This window comes from Cervus canadensis, chromosome 5, assembly GCF_019320065.1.
Source record: "Cervus canadensis isolate Bull #8, Minnesota chromosome 5, ASM1932006v1, whole genome shotgun sequence".
NCBI lineage: Eukaryota > Metazoa > Chordata > Mammalia > Artiodactyla > Cervidae > Cervus > Cervus canadensis.
In genome coordinates, this window is record NC_057390.1 from 568383 (window position 1) to 588175 (window position 19793).

A 19793-nucleotide genomic window follows, 5' to 3' on the forward strand; every position below is an offset into this window, starting at 1 on the left:
CCCATCCCATCCCTCAGGGTCATCCCAGTGCACCAGCCCCGAGCACCCTGTCTCATGCATCGAACCTGGACTGGCGATCTGTTTCACATGTGATAATATACATGTTTCAGTGCTATTCTCCCAAATCATCCCACCCTCACTCTCTCCCACAGAGTCCAAAAGACTGTTCTATGCATCTGTGTCTCTCTTGCTGTCTCGCATATAGGGTTATCATTACCATCTTTCTAAATTCCATACATATGTGTTAGTATACTGTATTGGTGTTTTTCTTTCTGGCTTACTTCACTCTGTATAATTTATAAAGAGAATTTCTCTATTATGTTTTAATTGAATCTCATCATTGTCCTTTAGGACTTCCGTCCTGGATGGGTATCACTCGGCTCTGATGTGCCTCAGCTCGTAGGCTGCTGTGCTGTCTCCTGTTGTTACGGCCTTTTGTGTTTTCCGTAAACAGGTATCACCTCCAGGCTCTCCGGCACCTGTACGTGCTGGCTGCAGAACCCAGACTGCTGGTGCCCGTGGATGTGGACACAAACATGCCCTGCTACGCCCTATTAGAAGTGACCTATAAGGTAGCTCTCTCCCTCTCTTGCTTTGTTGTTTTTTTTTTGGCCACTTATCCATCTTTGCACATCTAAGTATTTTGAAAGCGTTGTCCTTTAAAAGATGACAACAGTGAGTTGAGTTCTCCTAAAAATTGAAGCCTGCACAGTTAATGTATATCCTGCCAGGCCGTTAAGGCTCATTTGTAGCCTTCAGATGTAATAGTTTAGGGGCTGTCAGCTGCTTTTTGGTTTTTAGAGCTTGTATTTTGTAAATGCCCCTGTTACCTTTACATAGCTGAGAGTAGCATTCCAAAAAATGAAGGGAGTTAGAATAATTTTTGGATGTCAGCATAGTGCTTCAGAGTATGTGATGAGAGCTTTGATTTACGTGCATGGATAGATTTTAAGTCATTAGGTCCGTCCTTCTGGGCTTCTCAAGTGGCTCAGTGGTAAAGAGTTCATCTGGCAATGCAGGAGACATAGGAGACGTGGGGTCGATTCTTGGGTCAGGAAAATCCCCTGGAGAAGGAAATGGCAACCCAGTCCAGTGTTCTTGCCTGGAAAATCCCATGGATAGAGGAGCCTGGCGTCATAAGAGGAGGAGTCCATGGGGTCATAAAGAGTCGGACACGACTGAGCATGCATGCACATCCTCCCTTCAGAAAATTGTTTGGTACCTTCTGAGTATCAGAACTGTGCTAGGGAGTTCCCTTGTGGCCTAGTGGTTAGGATTTTGAGCTTTCACTGCTATGGCATGGGCTTAATCCCTAGTCAGGAAACAGATCCCATGAGCCATGTGGTGTGATCAAAACAAACAGGAAAACAAAAAAATAACAAACCCCATAACTGCTAGGTTCTGGGATACAAAGTTGAGGTGACTGTCATTTTCCTTAAGGAATGTCTGTCACTGAAGAGTTAGGCTTGGATTCAGTAAGAGAAGCCTGCGATAATTGGAGGCTTGTGTGGGGCCGGGGGAGCTGACACGTGCTCTTATCCAGCACTCCTGGCAGTTGGGAGGCCATCATGGTAGACACGGCGTCTGGACTGAGATTCACCAGCCGGGCCGAGCACGTTCCTGGCAGAGAAGATGGTGTGCAGGAAGCCAGGGGCCTCCTGCAAGGGCAGAGGCGCAGGGCTGCTGGCCGGTGGCGCGCGGGCTCGGAGCCCTGGCGGGTGGTGCAGGCCCTGCCAAGGGCGGCAGGGGGCAGCCCCGTCAGACTTGGGTGTCAGAGAGGGCTGTGTGCTGTTGACAGGCTGTCTCCAGCCTGCGGGGGAGGGAGAGCATAGAGTGTGAACGTTGTTTGTACTTTTCCCCTAACTATATAGTAACTGGTGACTCTTCTATTCGTGAAGGGCACTCAGTGGTATGAACAAACCAAAGAAGAATTGATGGCCCCCACCCTTCTTCCAGAACTCCACCTTTTAAAACAGGTGAGTAGGATATGAATAGAGGGATTTATCAAGGGGTAAATTCAACCAGAATAACATAGCATTAAAGATAGCCCAAGAAAAGCCTGTGCGTTCTCACTGTTCTCTAAGAAACGGGCAAGCAGCAGCAGGAGGAATAGTCCTGAGGAAGAGAGAGGGTCCCCACTGGGAGCTCTTTACTGAGTGCTGAGGTGGCCTGAGAGATGACTCACGTGTTCACTTGGAAATGGGCGTGTTAACCTCTCGCCATCTCTTTCTAGCCCAGTTTATTCTCATTTCCTCTGAGAAGCATGGCTTTCATGTTATCTACTAACACTTCCCCAGGATTGGATTGACTGTTTACATTTATCTTGGCAGATTAAAGTTAAAGGCCCAAGATACTGGGAACTGCTCATAGATTTAAGCAAGGGAACGCAACACTTGAAGTAAGTGCTTTGAATTTCTCAGATGTGTCTGTGAACGGAATAGAAATATATGGGAAGGTATGAATGATGATAATTATGTGAAATGCTCCTTGTCACCCTTTCATCTCATCCAGGACGATATGTAGCGTGTTGAAGAAGATAGTCTCTCTCTTTGAAAAAGTCCGTAGTAGGAAGTAAAATTTAACATTCAGAAGTCAAACCCTAATTATTAATTCACTGAGAAACTTGAGTAACTTAAATTGGGACAGTCATGGAATTGTATTTTGGAGCAATAATGAAAGATTTAATTTAAGAAAATGAAGCTGATTTATATATCCACAGAGGGAACTTTGTGACAGCTGGTGTTTGGCAGGTCACATCTCCTGTTGCATCTCTCTACCATTTTCTGGTTAGATGGCTCTCATAAAATTAAGATGATGTTTGATTGCTTTTGGTTGGACATGGTCATATGCAGATAATTACTTTGATGAACAGAGTGTGCTAATAATTTTTACACTTCAGTTAGCATGTAAATTAAGTCTTTAAATTCGCATAAAGTTTAACAATTTGTAACAGTTTTTACAGTATCATCCTCATTTCTCTTTCTTCCAGACGGTAAGTAGCTGCTTTTTGTATTATTCTGTCTTTAGATTTGCAGCATCTTTTTCTTTTTGCTGTAAACAAATCAGTAGATATTTAAGGGAATACATATTAGATAAAATATCTCCTTTGAAAGTCATACTTGAGCAAATAGTCAGAATGCCACCTTATTTAATAGGTTCCTTGAATCTTGACAGCAGAGAAAAGCAGAACTTGATTATGACTTGTAGGGACTGGTTTAGTTTCAACACAATAAATAATCACATAGCAGAAAGTGGTGAAAACTTTATCTCATGTGAACATAGTATTGGGAACTACATTTCCAGGCAACAACTCCCAGTAATACCTCGTATTAAATCCATTCTTGTTTTCTTTCAGGTCCATTCTTTCCAAGGATGGGGTTTTATATGTTAAGCTCAGAGCAGGTCAACTCTCCTACAAAGAAGATCCAATGGGGTGGCAAAGTTTATTGGCCCAGACTGTAGCTAACAGGAACTCTGAAGCTCGGGCCTTCAAGGTAGTGTGACTGGTAAAAACTAAAGGATATTCTCATCAGAAGAAAAAAAGATTGTAACTAACTGTGATGATGGATGTTAACTAGACTTGTGGTTGTCATTTGTCAGTATATACAGATATCAAATAATTGTTGTTCACCTGAAACTAATAAACTGTTATATATCAATTATATCTCAATTAAAACAAAAACCAAAATTGAACAACGAGAGGGAATAGGTTCAAATCCTACTAGTCCACCCAAAGCATATACTTCTGTCATAACATTTATGGTACTGTTTAGGTAGATCCACTCACTAATCACAGCAGATTATGAAGACTGAACGACCTGGGGCCTGTTGGCTGTTTCATGTGACAGCTGTTATCAAATACAGGCCATCTGCCAGAACTCACAGTCAAAATATATCTTAACGCTAAAAGGAACTTAGCTTAATAGTTAATCCTCAGATCCATTAAGATTTACTTAATTCATGGGAAAAATTAAAAAAATTTTTTTGCAGGGTAGCACTTTTGAGTTCTTATGACTGAGTCTTTATTATAGTTTCCAGAGAATCAATTGAAGTAGTTGACATCAGTGAATTTTGTCAGTATTCAAAAGGATTTTTGGGCAAAGTTTAACTTGAATTTGCACTATTGCTAATTAGCACTAAACCAAAGTGAATGAAAGCGAAAGTCACTCATCTATGTCTGACTCTTTGCGACCCCATGGACTATACAGTCCATGGAATTCTCCAGGCCAGAATACTGGAGTGGGTAGCCTTTCCCTTCTCCAGGGGATCTTCCCGACCCAGGAATTGAACTGGGGTCTCCTGCATTGCAGGTGGATTCTTTACCAACTGAACTATCAGGGAAGCCCAATATAAGCCCGATATAAACCAAGGCCCGTCTCAAAGACCCTAATCCAGTTTGTAAAGAAAATAGATAAGTTTAGGCTTGAGTTTTCATGGGGCAAGTGTATGAAAATTAAAAGACCATCTCCATTTCCTGCCTGCCGGGAGTTAGAAGTAAAAATATAAACCTCAGTAGAAAATGGTAAAACCTTCATATTCCATTTTCAGTCTTGAACCTTGAGTGATATTCCTTGTCACCCTTTTTTCCCAATTTTTTTTAGTTGTAAAATACACATAACATAAAACACACTGGCTCACCCCTTTTAAGTGTATAGTTCTTTGGTGCAAAGTACATTCGTATCGCTGTGCTGCCATTACCACCGTCCGTCTCCGAGACTGTCTTTATCTTGCAGAGCTGCGTCTCTGACCCCATTGACACTGATCCCCATTCCCTTCTCCCCAGCCCCTGGCAGCTGCCATTGTACTTTCTGTTTCATGACTCTAGTGACCTTATGACAGCATTTGTCTTTCTGTGAGTGGCTTGTTAGACTGATAATCTTTTTTGCTTAATCTGTTCAGTAATAACTAGTTTCTAGTTTGCCTTTCAGTTAGTTTAAGAAGGAAGGGAAAACCTTTCTGGGGTGACTTCTGTAAGAAACACCTGTTTTTAATCTGCCCTTTGATAAATCAGTAGTTCATGGTAGCTTGTGCAATATATTTCTTAGGAATGATCCCTTATATGTTTAATCTGAAAGGAAGTAATACAAATGAACTTAAAAAACAGAACCAGACTCAGAGTCTTCAAGAACGCGCTTATGGTTGCCAGCGAGAAAGATAGGAGGAAGGGATAGTGAGGGAGTTTGGGATGGGCATGTACAAAAAAAAAGGATAAGTAAGCTGATATTACTAAAAAAAGAAAACAAAAACTTTCAACCCAACAGGTTGATGAAGCTCTAGCAGCCTTGGGTTTTGTGAAAACATTGTGTGAAAAAAAGTAGATTACAGTTGCGTACAATTTGAGTAGTAATGAAAAGAATCTTTATTATCTCACGTATACTTGTTCTTTATTTTTTTAGCCTGAAACAATTTCCACATTCACTTCTGATCCAGCACTTCTGTCATTTGCTGAATATTTCTGCAAACCAACTGTGAACGTTGGGCAGGTATGTATTATGTGGTTTGCTTAGCTCCAAGACTAGGCTTTGTTTCTATCTGCAGACCACCAAAAAAAATCCAAAATATCCTTATCTGTCTTTGATGACATGCCTTAGGCACATTGAATGATTTTTGTTTGGCAAATACAAGTTTTTCATAGTCTAAAACTATTAAATTCAGTCATTTCCTACCTTAATAGTAGAAACAACTTAAAATTTCCAAGACATTAATTTTGATCGCTGGTATTTATGTATTCTTGTAATGATTCTTGTTTCTCTTTATTTTATAACCCTTTTTCTTGGTCATAAAGCTGTTCTCTTCAGGATTCTAAGGGTGCCTGCTAGTAGATTCTTTGATTTATCCATCATCTCAGTTGGCAAGGACTGCATGTGGGAATTTTATGATCTGGGATTGATGGCCTATTGTCTGCAAGTGTGCGTGACCTTGGAAAAATTTTTCAATCTTTTTGAGATGTTGTTTCCTTATTCCTAAAAGTGGGATTATAATATAACCTCTCTTACATTGTTGTTTTGAAAGTAAAATGACAGAACCTTCCTGCCTCTTATTTATTGAATTTTCACTGTGTGTTAGGCACTCTGCTCAGTGTTCTTTGTAATTTTTTTCATTCTAACTCTGACCCTGGGGATGGGTGCTGCCTGCTGAGGAATACTGCCACTCAGACCTGTCACACACCCGGGGTCGCATCGCCAGCAAGGGCTGGGGCCTGTGCTCGGCTGAGGGCCACAGGTCTCTGCTGAAAGCCCGTGCCCGCCCTTGACCCCAGCGGAGCTTGCTGTGTCACCGCCCCAAACCTGCGCTCAGGGCTTCTGCTGCATCTTGGTGGCTGCTGGGCGCCCCTTCTGGATCCTGTTCTCGCCAGCCCACCCCACGGCATAGCTCTGTGATGTCCTGTCTGCTCATTTTACCCAGCTTCTTTCATTCCTCTCCTCCATAGCACTGAGAGCCTTAAGTGTTTCTTGGAACTTAATTTTGATTGTATTTTTATTGGTGTTTAATATTGCATACACTCTGATTTTATAAAGACCTAGCCTTTTTTACCCTTTTATATCATTCACTGCAGAATGTCAGAATGGGCCATCATAGTGACTGTACAGTTGTTCTTTGATTTGATTTCGGAATATACATTGATGTGCTACAAAAAGATTCTGGCTTTCCACAGAAACAGGAGCTTCTGGATCTCTTCTCTTCAGTGCTCTACGAATGTGTGACTCAGGAGACCCCAGAGATGTTACCTGCATACATAGCAATGGATCAGGTATGGTTCAGAAAACCTATTCTAATTCTGATGAGCTTTATCCTGTATTTCAAATAACATGCCAGACAGTACTGTAAGATTCCCTCTATGTCCATGTTTTTAGTTTCTCATTTGCTTTTAGAATCTCAGAAAAGGAATCTCTATCAAAGTTGAAAGCTCTGTATATACCAGAAGCTTAGCGTTTATGATGACAAACGGGCTGTCTTACTCCGAGGGTGCCCATTCTCCCCTCTGGCCTCTTCCTCTGACCAGGAGAGCACGCTTTCTCCCTTTCACCCCTAGCATCCTCCTGTGGTCTCTTGCCTCCCTCCTGACAAAGCCTTTTCCTGGAAAAGCTTATGCAAGTGAGCAGTTAGTAAACAAACAGTGTCCTGCTGGTGGCAGTAGTGTGCCACCTGGTGATTAAGCTCACAGAAGTTACAGTGTCAGCATGTGGGGGTTTTGGGAGCTGGAGTTCATCTTAAAAGTTCTTTTGTGTTATTGTTGCTTTAAATTAAGAGTCTAAAAGGGGTAATGCAGAAGATAATGCTCAACAGCTTTCCTAGAAGATTGAACTTATTTATTTTCTTAGGTTATTAGTAATTGTTGTTTTAATTAATAAGTCCTGTCTGTCTGTTTTGTGACCTGATGGATTGTAGCCTGCTAGGCTCCTCTGTCCATGAGATTTCCCAGGCAAGAATACTGGAGTGGGGTGCCATTCTTTCTCCAGGGGATCTTCCTGACCTAGGGGTCGAAATCCCATCTCCTGCATTGGCAAGCAGATTCTTTACCACTGAGCCACCTGGGAAGTCCTATTTAGTAATACATATGGCTTTTTAATATTGTCATATCATTGAGACTCAGATTTGCCATTAAATTAAGTCAGTAGTTTTCTAAGTTGGCTAAAATTTACCTGGGAAATCTTAACAATACAGAGCCTCAAGTCCCCTTCCACAGTTACTGAGTCAGAATTTTGAGATTTAAGTCCAGGATATATAGTTTTAAAAAGCTCGAGTGACTATGATATAATGAGTTCATAGATAAGAATTTGGGACTCAGTGTCAAAGGAAGTAATCGCTAATGTAAAAATAATCTCTCCTGAAGAGCTGAGTGGGAAAATGCAGGAAGTAATTCCCCAAAACCTGTTTTGCATAACAGTTGTAACTAAAAAGGCCGTTTCCAAAACAACCACGTGGGCCTCGAGCGCCCTTACCGTCGGGCACCCACCTTTTTGGGTGGTAAGTGTGTGAGGCCCACACTGGCGCTGCCTCTCACAGTGTGTACAGCAGCCGAGTGATGGGGGGCGTTCTTCAGTTCGTGGTTGGGAGTGTGTTCTTTTCCTATGCTCTGAACTTTTTCCTCTTTGCAGTCATGGGCAGGTACCTATAGTGGAACATCCCTCTGGTTGCAGCCATGGTGACTTTGCAGATGGGTCCCAGGAACAGTATTGTCAGTAATACAGGTTTTGCCTCCTGACTCCTGGGATCCCTGACCTGATCGCAGACATATCATTGTACCAACTTGGGTTTCCCAGAGGGGACTGGCTGAAGACCTATTGGGTCTTCATTTCTCAGAGCCCTTGAGCCAAGAATGAGCTTCGTTTGCCTTCACCATTTTTTATCTGAAGGCTGTTCATGTTCGTTTTGAACAGAGTGGCCGTTACCTAAACCCACTGAAGGGCTTCTCTGTGGGGCAGACTTCTTCACACACAGAGCGAGCTCCTCGCTGCCCTTCCTTGATTTCATGACCATATTAAAAAAATACCCCACTGTACAAATCCGAGGAAGTGACGGATCTTCACTCTTTCAAGTGGATTTCTGTTCTTCTCTCTGCAAGGCTGTAAGAAGACTGGGAAGAAGAGAAATGTCTGAGACATCTGACCTTTGGCAGATAAAGTTGGTGCTGGAGTTTTTCAGCTCCAGAAGCCATCAGGAACGGCTGCAGAACCAGCCTAAGCGAGGGCTTTTTATGAACTCGGAATTCCTCCCTGTTGTCAAATGCACTATTGACAATATTCTGGACCAGTGGCTACAAGGTAAGAACAGCATTGCACCCCTTGTGCTTAAAGGCTGCACTGGGTCTCAGGTGTTTCTGTTTTAACCTGTCTTCCTTGGTAAGCAGGTTAAGTCCTAGTACAGTCCCAAATGGCTGTCGATGTCATGTTTCTAGTTAGGTGAATTATGCTCTGATTATCTACTCTAACATTTTTTGAGGATAGAAAGTGAGATTTATTTACTCATTTATTTTGGCCACACTGTGTGACATGTAGGATTTTTAGTTCCCCACCCAGGGATCCAGCCTGCGCCCCCAGCATTAGGAGTTCACAGTCTTTGTTTTTGGTTGCACTGGGTCTTTGTTGCTGGGCATGGGCTTTCTCTAGTTGCAGAGAGTGAGGGCTGCTCTTTGTGGCGGTGCTCAGGCTTCTCATTGGGGTGGCTTCTCTTGTTGTGGAGCACGGGCTCTAGGAACACAGGCTGCAGTGGGGCTTAGTAGTTGTGACTCGAGGGCCCTAGGGCGCAGGCTCAGAAGTGGTGGGGGACAGGCTTAGGTGCTCCACAGCTGTGGAATCTGCCCGCACCAGGGAGCGAACCCATGCCCCCTGCATGGGCAGGTGGATTCCTAGCCACCGAGCCACCAGGGGAGTCCGGGAGCTGGAAGCCTTAACCACTGGACAGCCAGGGAAGTCCTGACTTCTTTAACAGATGTATTTAGCTCTGCTCTGTAAGCCATGGAGGGAATATATATGTAGCATTTTAAATGCCTCTTGACACTTAGAAATTTGTTTCACCTTTTCCAGCATCAGATTGTCTTTCTTTCCAGTGCCTCTCTCTCCTGTTTCTTAAGGGTGTGGTGTGTCACCTACCTGACCCCATTTTTTCTGCCTCCATCCCGTGTACACTGAAAACCTGATGATTGTTTTATCAGTTCCGTGAGTCAGTCCGTGAGGACCTGGGACTTCATGGAGCTGGTTTTCTGTCAGTAGAAGCTCTGCCTTGTGATTACAGGGAGAGTGTGAAGTTACTCCTGACAGTGTAGAAGTGATTATGGAGGCAAGTGATGGGGCCTTTTGATGTGTGGAAAGCTGTCTAATATGTGATATATGCCTGAAATCCATTTTTAGGAGTTAACTCCTTAATCTTTTTATTCTTTTCAGTTCTGATGCTTCCAAAATGTATTGGACAGCAACTTGCTTTGAGTAAATGCTAACCCTCATAATACCAGTAGTAACAGCTTTTGTTTCTATTAAGTTGTTAGTAAGCGGTAGAACCTAGGAATTTGACTATGATTATGTTTGAAGCTGTCTACCTGTTCACTGCACCTGGTTGAGGCTCCTCTGCCTGCCCCGCCCCCAGCCCTGGGGTGACTTGTTTCTCCAAGGTCCCAGCTGCTCTCGCTTTTTCTCTATTTTATTTAGACAGGAGATGGAAATGAGGGGGAAGGGAAAGAAAGTTAGCTTGAGCCTGTCTTCACCCAGCTGTAGAGTCAGGGTAAGTTCTGTCCAGTTACTGGAGGTCAGGGTCAAACGGGTGCAAAGTGGTAAGGAGAAGGATGTGCAGGAGAGCGGGGGAATGCCCGCCAGGGCCCCAGGGCAGAGGAGGGGTGAGGGGGAGTGGACAGGGTGGGGCAGTGGGTTTGGCAAACACCAGAGGAGCCCCTGGCTCCCATTTCCCATCCGTCACCATCTCTCCTCCCACATTAACACACAAGCTGTTTCTTTAAAAAAAAGTTTCTGAAAAACTTTAATTGCAAGCCAGATTGTGAATGACACATGTGCTGCTGCTTCCTTGCTTCGGTCACGTCCAACTCCGTGCAGCCCTATGGACTGTAGCCCGCCGGGCTCCCCCGTGCCTGGGATTCTCCAGGCAAGAACACTGGAGTGGGCTGCCATTCTCTTCTCCAGGGGATCTTCCTGAGCCCGGGATCGGATCTGGGTCTCCTGCATTGCAGATGGAGTCTTTACCACTGAGCCACCAGGGAAGCCTGAGGGATATATATATGGAAAACAGCAATTTCAAAGTCCCCGTGTTTAACACCTGCATCTGCTCTGTGATTCCCTCTTGGGATTTGAAAGGTCATAAAGTTTCAGAACGGAGAAGGCAGTGGCACCCCACTCCAATCCTCTTGCCTGGAAAACCCCATGGACGGAGGAGCCTGGTGGGCTGCAGTCCATGGGGTCGCTAAGAGTCAGACACGACTGAGCGACTTCCCTTTCACTTTTCACTTTCATGCATTGGAGAAGGAAATGGCAACCCACTCCAGTGTTCTTGCCTGGAGAATCCCAGGCACGGGGGAGCCTGGTGGGCTTCCATCTATGGGGTCGCACAGAGTCGGACACGACTGAAGTGACTTAGCAGCAGCAGCAAAGTTTCAGAATTTCTAAAAATTTGATAATCATTTAGTTCTCATGTTTGGGGAAAAATACCTGTTGTTTTATAGATGTTGCTGTTCTGGTTTTATTCAGTTTCGTGTTTGTTCACCCATAACAAGCCCTTGCTGTTGATAAGAAATGAGTCCCCAAACCTTTGCATATTCTCTGACATGCATGTGTCATATAATGTAGTGAGGCTCTGGCAGTGACCAGGCTCTCTGAAACAGCCCTGAATTGCTTTCTCCTCCCTCCTTGTTAGGGTGACTTACAGTTAGGGTGGTTTACAGTGTTGTTCTGAGCCTTCACCAGATTTGGCTTGCCACTCTGATTGCCAGCAATGTGTATTTATTTATTTCTTTTAATTGAAAAAGGACCGTCACTTAAAAAAACCCTTTGGTATGTGGTCTCCTCTCAGGGATACTGGCAGCTTCGGGGTGGAGAACAGTAAATCAAATGAAGGTGCAGGGGTTGTGCAGCAGCGCTGGGAAATGTCATTTGTGTTTGTGTCTCAGTGAATCACAAGTGACCCGTGGACTTTTAGGGAGGGCAGGAGGAGAAGGGGATGACAGAGGACGAGATGGCTGGATGGCATCACCGACTCAATGGACATGGGTTTGGGTGGACTCTGGGAGTTGGTGATGGACAGGGAGGCCTGGCCTGCTGCGGTTCACGGGGTCGCAAAGAGTCGGAAACGACTGAGCGACTGAACTGAACTAGTAACGTAAACTAGTGTAGCAGATTGACCATATTTTGTTGATGTCTTATGATTTATCTCAATTAGATTTTAATCTTGAGCAAAAAAATTGGGTTTAAAGTTTAAGAACTTAAAAATTTTATTTACTTTCACATTTTATTATGGAAAAATCTAAAGCATAAGGCAAAGTGAACATAATAGTATCATAAACCCCATCAGGCAGCTTCAACAGTGTCCACATTCTGCCATTCTTACTTTCTCTGTAACTTTACCCATTGCCGTGCTATTATTTTCCGAATTGTGCCATTTTACATTCCTGCCAGCAGTGGGATGCATTGCAGATTTTGGCATTATGAGTCTAATTTTAGACAGTCTACTGAATATGTAGTGGTGTCTGATTGTAGTTTTAACTTGCATGTCTGTGATGACTCATCATGTTAGTTATTTTTGTATGTGTTTATTTGTTACTCATATATCCTTTGCAGAATGTCTTTTCAAACCTTTATTGTTGCTGTTATTTAGCACTAAGCTGTGTCAGACTCTTGTGAAACCCCATGGACTGTATGTAGCTGCCAGGCTCCTCTGTCCGTGGGGTACTCCAGGCAAGAATACTGGAGTGGGTTGCCATTTTCTTTCTGCAGGGATCTTCCCAACCCAGGGCTCAGACCTGCATCTCCTGCATCGGCAAGTGGATTCTCTACTGCTGAGCCACCAGGGGAACTTTGAAACCTTTACCCATGTTTAAAATTGGCTGTCTTTTGATTATTGAGCTGGAGGAGTTTTTACATATTCTGGCTGAAAGTTCTTTGTCAGATGTTTCGCAGTGATATTCTCCTACTTTATGCCTGGCCTATTTTTTCCACAGTGTTTTTTGATAAACAGAAGTTTTAAATTTTGGTGAAGTCAAATTTATCAGTTTGTTTTACGGTTATTACTCTCTGGGTGTTAAGAAATCTTTCCTATTCTAGGTCATGGAGATTTTTTTTAAGTTTAATATTAAAAGCTCTGTAGTTTGATTTTTTATATTTAGATCTATGATTTGTCTCAAACTGATTTTTTTTACATGGTGTGAGATACGAGTTGTCCTTTTTTCTTTTTTTTAAACTTTTAATATGGTTTCAGGACCATTTGTGCAAATGACTTTTTTTCTCATTGAGTTGCTTTGGGGCCTTTGTTGAAAATCAGTGGACTATGTAAGTGTGAGTCTGTTTCTGGACTCAGTTCTGTACCATTGATCCGTTTGTCTTTTTGCCAGACACCCTCTGAATTACTGTAGGTTTAGAGTTAAATTTTGAAATTTGTAGTGTAAATCTTCCTGCTAAAGCAGCATTGAGAAGGAAATTCATAGCACTAAATGCTTACATTGAGAAAGTCTCACATCACTAATCTGAGTTCTTACTTCAAGAAATTAGAAAAAGAAAAGCAAAATAAGCCCAAAGCAAGCATTTAAGAGCAGGAATCAATGAAATTGAAAACAGAAAAACAACAGAGAAAATCAGTGAAACAGAAAGCCAGTAGGCGTGAGAACGTCCTTGTCAGGGAGCTGAGCTGCTGCGTTCTCTCGTGCCTCTCCGGAGAAGCTGCCAGAGCACAGCCTCTCTGGCTTCCTTTATCAGGCCTTGTGCTGCCGCCCAGATGTCCCCACCTCCCACCAGACTGACCTCCTCCTGTTAGGTCCAGTGGGCTTCTGGTAGTGTTCCTGGTATTCCATCTCGTTCTTAAGGAAGGTGATCTTTCTTGACTTTTGAGATAGCTCACTTTCCCATTTCCCAATTGTTAAAAAACAAACAAACAGAAAAGCTCTGACCATTCTTTCTGTTTCATCCCTGTGTCACTGGCTTTCCTTCCTTGCCTTTCTGGGAGTATTGTTGCCTCCCCCTCCCTCTCCTTCTCATCTTTTCTGTGGTAGCCAATCCATTACCTTAGCCTTTCATTCCTAACTCCTAAACATCTCGTGAATCTGTCCACATTTTGCCACTTCTGTCCTAGAACAGTGATGTGTTCTGTCCTGGACAAAGATGGTTGAAGCCTCCTGCACATCTTCCTGCTTTTTACTCTCATCTCCCTCTCGCCATCTTAGTCAGCTGACAGTGGTCTTCCAAAGAGTAAATGGATCTAACTCTCCTGCTTAAAACCTTGCAAAGGCTGCTGATTCAGTTGTGAAAAAAATCTTTACCATTTGGCCACCAGGCCCTGTATGACCAGCAAGACCTCTCTCTCTCTCCACATCCTCTTTTTTGTACCGCCCGCTCCTCATAAACTCCACTCAGGCCCCCTGGTCCCTTCCACTTCCCCGAAAGCACAGAGCTGTTTTTCAGCACAGGACTACTTCCCATCCCGAGAACCTTTTCCTCTCGTTCTCTGCCTGCCCAACTCATGCTCATTCTCACAGCTTCCATGTAAATATGCCCCTTCCTCCCAGGCCTTCTGTGACCACACTGCCTCAGGCAACTTTCCTGCCATTTTTACTTCTCTCTTTCTCTCTCTCAGCCTTTTTCTCTGTATCAGAATTTCTTTATCTGCAAGTAGCAGCAGGCCTGACTCAGCTTAGCTCGAAAAATGTCGTTTAGTCACTTGAGTTGTGTCTGACTCTTTGTGACCCTGTGGACTGTAGCCCACCAGGGGGCTACAGGGGGGTTTCGCAGGCAAAAATACTGGAGTATGTTGCCATTTCCTTCTGCAGGGGATCTTCCTGACCCAGGGACTGAACCCCCGTTTCCTGCATTGGCAGGCGGATTCTTACCGCTGAGCCACCAGAGAGGCCCAGCTCAAGCAGTAGGACACATACAAACTTGTGTAACTGGAAGTCCACAGTGACTGTAGGCTCAAGGGACGTGTTACTCCAGTAGCTCCAGCTCCATCTCTGTGAGGTTCCATCAGTTATGCTCTGTGCCATGGCTTTATCCTCAGAGTACTTTTTTCTGATGGTAGAACAGTAACAGTTCTTTGTCACAAGCTCAGTATTTTGCTTAGAGGAAGAATAGAGTTGCTTCTAGGAGCTTTGCCATAAGAACGAAGAAATTTGTTTCCTGCAAGCCTCTAGCAGACATGTTGTCAAGCATCTCCTTGTGTCTCTGAACTGAAGCTCATGCACGTTCTTGCTCACTTCTGAGGGCAGAGCACCACTCTCCCTGAATGTCTGTCTGCCTGTCCCTGGCCCGGTCGCTGTGTTGGGGAGTGGGGCTGCCTGGGTAGCCCCAGACCCGCGGTTCTCACAGCGTGGGTTCTGGAACAGCAGCAGCAGGGTCGCTTGGGAGCTTGCTGGAAACAGTTTCCCTGGCCCCATCCAGGAGATTGTTGGGGTCCACTCATCTGTATTTTAATCAGTCCTCCAGGTGATTCTGATGCCTGTTAAAGTTTGAGAACCTCTGACCAAGACGAGTCAGGATCCAGTCCCCTCACGTGTGAGCGAGGAGGGAAAGGTGGTAGGACGGGTGTCTGGGAAGATGGCCGTGGTGATGACCGTGGTGACCACTGCACCTCGATGGCACTCATCCTGATCTGTGATTGGCGTCTGTTTGATGTTAGGTCTACAATATCTCTGTCCCCCACAACACTCTAAACTCTGCAGTGATGGGCACTCTGGCTGGTTTACCGCAGTAGCGTTAATGCCCAGCATAGGAACTGTCTGATATATGGTAGGTGCTCAGTGAGCTCTTGATGAGAAGATAATAAAGGATTCGTTCCTTGTGCCTCTCAGTTGTGAATCAGTTGGTTTATCCCGTGTGTGCCCTTTTCAGCTGGAGGTGACAGGTGTGTGCACGCCTACCTCAACGGGCAGCCCTGCGAGGAGCCGCAGCTGAGCATGCTGGCCTGCTTCCTGGTCTACCACGCAGTGCCGGCCCCCCAGCGCCTGCCATCTACCGGCCTGGAAGGTAACTGCCTCCGGGCCCTCCCTCATCCCTGTGTTACCCCCAGGGGGGCTCCTGCTGCGGTATTTCCTCTGGTTAGACTTGTGCCTTCATTCCTGTTTGGGTGTTATTGTTGAGAATTTTTTCCTGGAGAACAAAACCAAAAATCTCTAATGAAAACTACCTGAGCTTTCCATGTCCATAAACCTTTATTTCCATTCAGAAGAGGACAGATTCTTCACAGGGCCCCAAGTACTGGTATATACTAATAAACTAACATTCTTATCGTTCTTCTCTGTTAATTAACTTTAACTAGTTTTTTTTCTTTATTTTCTGGGTTTTCAGTTTATGTTTTTAAAAAACACATATTAATTTCTAATACTATAAAACTTTGAAACGATAGCAGTCTAATTTTGTATGTATTTGAATATTTCCGTAACAGAGTTTGAAGTTTTAGCATCTGACTGTATTTCAGACTGTAGAATCAGATACAAAATCTGTCCATTTAATCATTTAAAGTGTAATGACATTATTGATTTCTGGCTGTCTTGAAAACCTCAGAAAAAAAGGCACTATTTAGAGACCTCTAGTTGTGGCCACAGTGGAATTGCTTGTATTAGACAGACTCTTCCACACACAAACAGCAAATATAAAAGTGGACATCTTCATGAAGCCTACAGGAATTGGTGGCAACCCTCCTAGCTGGACTTGACTGCGGAAGGAGAATCCCCGAGAGAAGGGAAGCATTTGAGAAGCTCCATACTGACTCTGGCATTCTCCCAAAGGCACTTGTCAACTCATTAAAGGAAGTAGAGACCCAGAAAAAAGCAGCAGTGCTGCTGGGCAGAGGAGCTGGAGGTTGAATTAATGGTTTTCCAGCCCTGCAACATAGGGGGCAAAATCCCAGATAGGAGGGAACCATAGGAATAATAACTCAATAATAATAACTGGGTGCTCTCTTCCCTTGAGGCGTTTATCAAACCTTCCCGGCACGTGCATAGGGTAAAACTTCAGAAAACATAGCAGAAACCAGGACGCTAGAAATGTGAGCCGCGATTTAAGCAACAGTGTAGTGCCGAGGAAGCAAAGGGCAGTGCTCACAGTCTGCAAGGTGGAGTGGCTCTGGTAAGCCTCCCAGCCGCCCCGGTGGGGCAAAGCAGGGCCAACCCTAGACGACAGGTGGGACTGGGACAGACCAGACCTAAGACTAGTCTAGAGCAGAACTGAGGAGATCTGTTTGCAGGCTCCCTCCCTAATGGGAGGAAGAGTAACCTCTACATGAGGAAGAAACCTGTAATGTTTAATTCACAGTGTCGGTGCTGAATCACAATGAAAAGACATAAGAGGAAAAGGGGTAATATAGAAACAGACTTGAATGTGATCCAAATATTGGAATTATCAGTCTTAGATGACTCCAGTGTCTGGAGTTACTATGACTAATATTTCCAAGAAAATAGAGGAAAAGATGAACAGTTTCACCAGAAATCTGGAATCAGTAAGAAAGAGTTAAAGGGAATTCTAGAGCTGAAAAATATAACTAAAATTAAGAATTCAATATGTAGAGAATTGCCTGGCAGTCCAGTGGTTGCCCATGGCCCAGGTTCAGTCTCTGGTTGACGAACAGATTCCAAAAGCCATGCCAACAGGGCGAAAAAAAAAAAAGAATTCATTATGTAGATTAGTTAGCATATTAGACATAGCAGATAAATGAACCGTAAGACAGGTGTGTAGAAAATAAATAGATTGAAGCACAGAGAGAAAAATGAGTATCAGATTCAGAAAAGAGAGTAAGAGACATTTGAAATAAGTGAAGTCAAACATGCATGTAGTTAAGATCCCACAATGAGGAGAGAGAAAATGAGATAGAAGCAATATTTGAAGAGACAGAGGCTAAGAATTTTGAAAAATGGATGAAGGACCCCCTTTGCAAGATAAATGCAAGGAAAACCACACCTAGTTGCAGAATAGTCAAAGCTACTAAACAGAGAAAAAAATTTTAAAGCATAGACTTCCTTTTTCATCCAGGATGGAGTAACAGAGATCTGTACTATACCACCTGAAACAAAAAGACAAACAGGTGGAAAATCCTGGACACTGCATATGAATCAATGGCTTTTGTATCAGGCAGTGAAGAAGAGTGATCCCTAAGAGATGAGGAACAATGAGATTAGCTCTGTGATTGCCCCAGCTAATCGCCTTGACAGTTTCCAGACTGGGGGTGGGGGGCGCCGGGGGGGCAGGGAGAGGGAACCCAGGAAGGACCTGGAAGACTCCTAGAGCTGAGGTGATGAAGCTGAGAACGCAGGGAGCCAGAGGAGCTAGAGTTTACATGATGGAGTGCCAGAGCGGAAAGAGCGGCACACACAGAGAATGCCAGGCACCTGCAGACGGTCCCCCTCAATACTAGGAGCGTCTTTATTGCTCAGCACGTGCATGTGAAGAAATTTCCCGAGGCTGAGGGAAGAACTGTCCAGATGGATTAGAGGGCACATTCTCAGTTTATGCAGATTCAGAAACAGTGGAAACAGTGACAGATTTTTTTTCTTGGACTCCAAAAACCGCTGCTGCTGATGACTGCAGCCACAAAATTAGAAGATGCTTGCTTCTTGGAAGGAAAGCTATGACAAACCTAGATAGTGTATTAAAAAGCAGAAACATCACTTTGCTGACAGAGGTGCATATAGTCAAAGGTATGGTTTTTCGAGCAGTCGTGTATGGATGTGAGAGTTGGATCATAAAGAAGTCTGAGCACTGAAGAATTGATGTTTTTGAATTGTGGTGCTGGAGAAGACTCTTGAGAGTCCCTTGGATAGCACGGAGATCAAGCCAGTCAGTCCTAAAGGAAATCAACCCTGAATATTCATTGGAAGGACTGATCCTGAAGCTGAAACTCCAGTACTTTTTCCACCTGATGAAAAGAGCCGACTCATTGGAAAAGACCCTGATGCTGGGGAAGATTGAGAGCTGGAGGACAAGGGGCCGACAGGGTGAGACGGTGGATGGCATCACCGACGCGATGGACATGAGTTTGGGCAAACTCAGGGAGATGGTGAAGGACAGGGAAGCCTGGCCTGCTGCAGTCCAGAGGGTCTCGGGGAATCAGACATAATTGAGCGACTGAGCAGGAACAGTACCTGTTCCCACAACTTCACAATTCAAGGGGCCTTACTCAGGAACATCTTGCCTCAATAATGGGAAATATTTAGCCTTAAACTAAACAGAGTTCTAATCCCACCTAAAAAATATTAAAAGCACAACACAAAAGGATTAAACTTTTTTCAAGTAATGTGACTGCATTCAGGAACAAAGCTCAAGAATACAGAAACGTGAAAACATCCAGCACCCAGCAAGGTAAAATTCTTTGATGTCTGGCATACAAAGGGACAGGAAAACAACTTATAATGAAAGAGGTGAGAAATCAGTGGATGTTCGTTAGCAGACAAGGACATTGAAACAGTTATTATAACTGTTCCATACTTCAAAACATTAAGAGATATAGAAGATATAAAAATAATCTAATTGAACTTTCAGAGGTGAGAACTATACTCTGAGGAGAAAAATACACTGAATTGGATTGATGGCAGATTAGACATTGCGGAATAAAATAATTGTGAGTTTGAAGACACAGCATTAGAAACTATGCAAAGTGAAATGCAAAAAGAAAAAATTTGTAAAAAAGGAACAGAGCATTAAAAATGGAGGAAGAAATTCTGGTACTTCAAGTACCCAATTTACAAGAGATTGAAGTCCCTGAAGAGAAAAATGGGGGAGAGGGACAGAAAAAAATACTTGATGAAATAACAGCTGCAAAGTTTCCAAGTTTGGTGAAAACTGTTTCAAGAAGTCCAATGAATCCAAAGTCTGAGGAACAAAGAAAGCTAAGGTATATAATAAGCAAATTGTCCCCCCAAAAAATCTTAAAAGCAGCCAGAGGAAAAGAGCATGTTACAGAGAAACAAAAATAAGAGTGCATATTTTTCATAGGAATCATTGCCAGTGATAAGTTAATGGAGTAACGTCTGTAAAGAACTCAAAAACACTATACCCAGCAAAAATATCTTTTTAAATAAAAAAACAAGACCACAGAAGCTGAAAGAAATCATAACCAGCAGACCCACACTGCTGGAAATGTTATAGTAAGTCCTTTAG

At 43.7% G+C, this 19793-nt stretch overlaps 1 protein-coding gene across 5 annotated transcripts in view; it reads left to right on the plus strand.

The window, feature by feature from the left end:
- ANAPC1 (anaphase promoting complex subunit 1) overlaps nucleotides 1-19793 on the plus strand; it is a 98837-nt gene that overhangs the window by 74108 nt on the left and 4936 nt on the right. For 4 of the 5 annotated variants that reach the window (XR_006269326.1, XM_043467714.1, XM_043467713.1 and 1 more), the window contains exons 40-47: nucleotides 455-572; nucleotides 1899-1976; nucleotides 2331-2398; nucleotides 3356-3494; nucleotides 5397-5483; nucleotides 6656-6751; nucleotides 8567-8765; nucleotides 15534-15668. Coding sequence is in view for 4 of the 5 variants with exons in the window: in XM_043467714.1 (XP_043323649.1) it covers nucleotides 455-572; nucleotides 1899-1976; nucleotides 2331-2398; nucleotides 3356-3494; nucleotides 5397-5483; nucleotides 6656-6751; nucleotides 8567-8765; nucleotides 15534-15668 (920 nt within the window). In the remaining variant the exon portion in view is untranslated. Of the gene's footprint in view, nucleotides 1-454; nucleotides 573-1898; nucleotides 1977-2330; nucleotides 2399-3355; nucleotides 3495-5396; nucleotides 5484-6556; nucleotides 6752-8566; nucleotides 8766-15533; nucleotides 15669-19793 lie in introns of those variants that run through there. The other variant, XM_043467716.1, reaches the window with a different exon arrangement.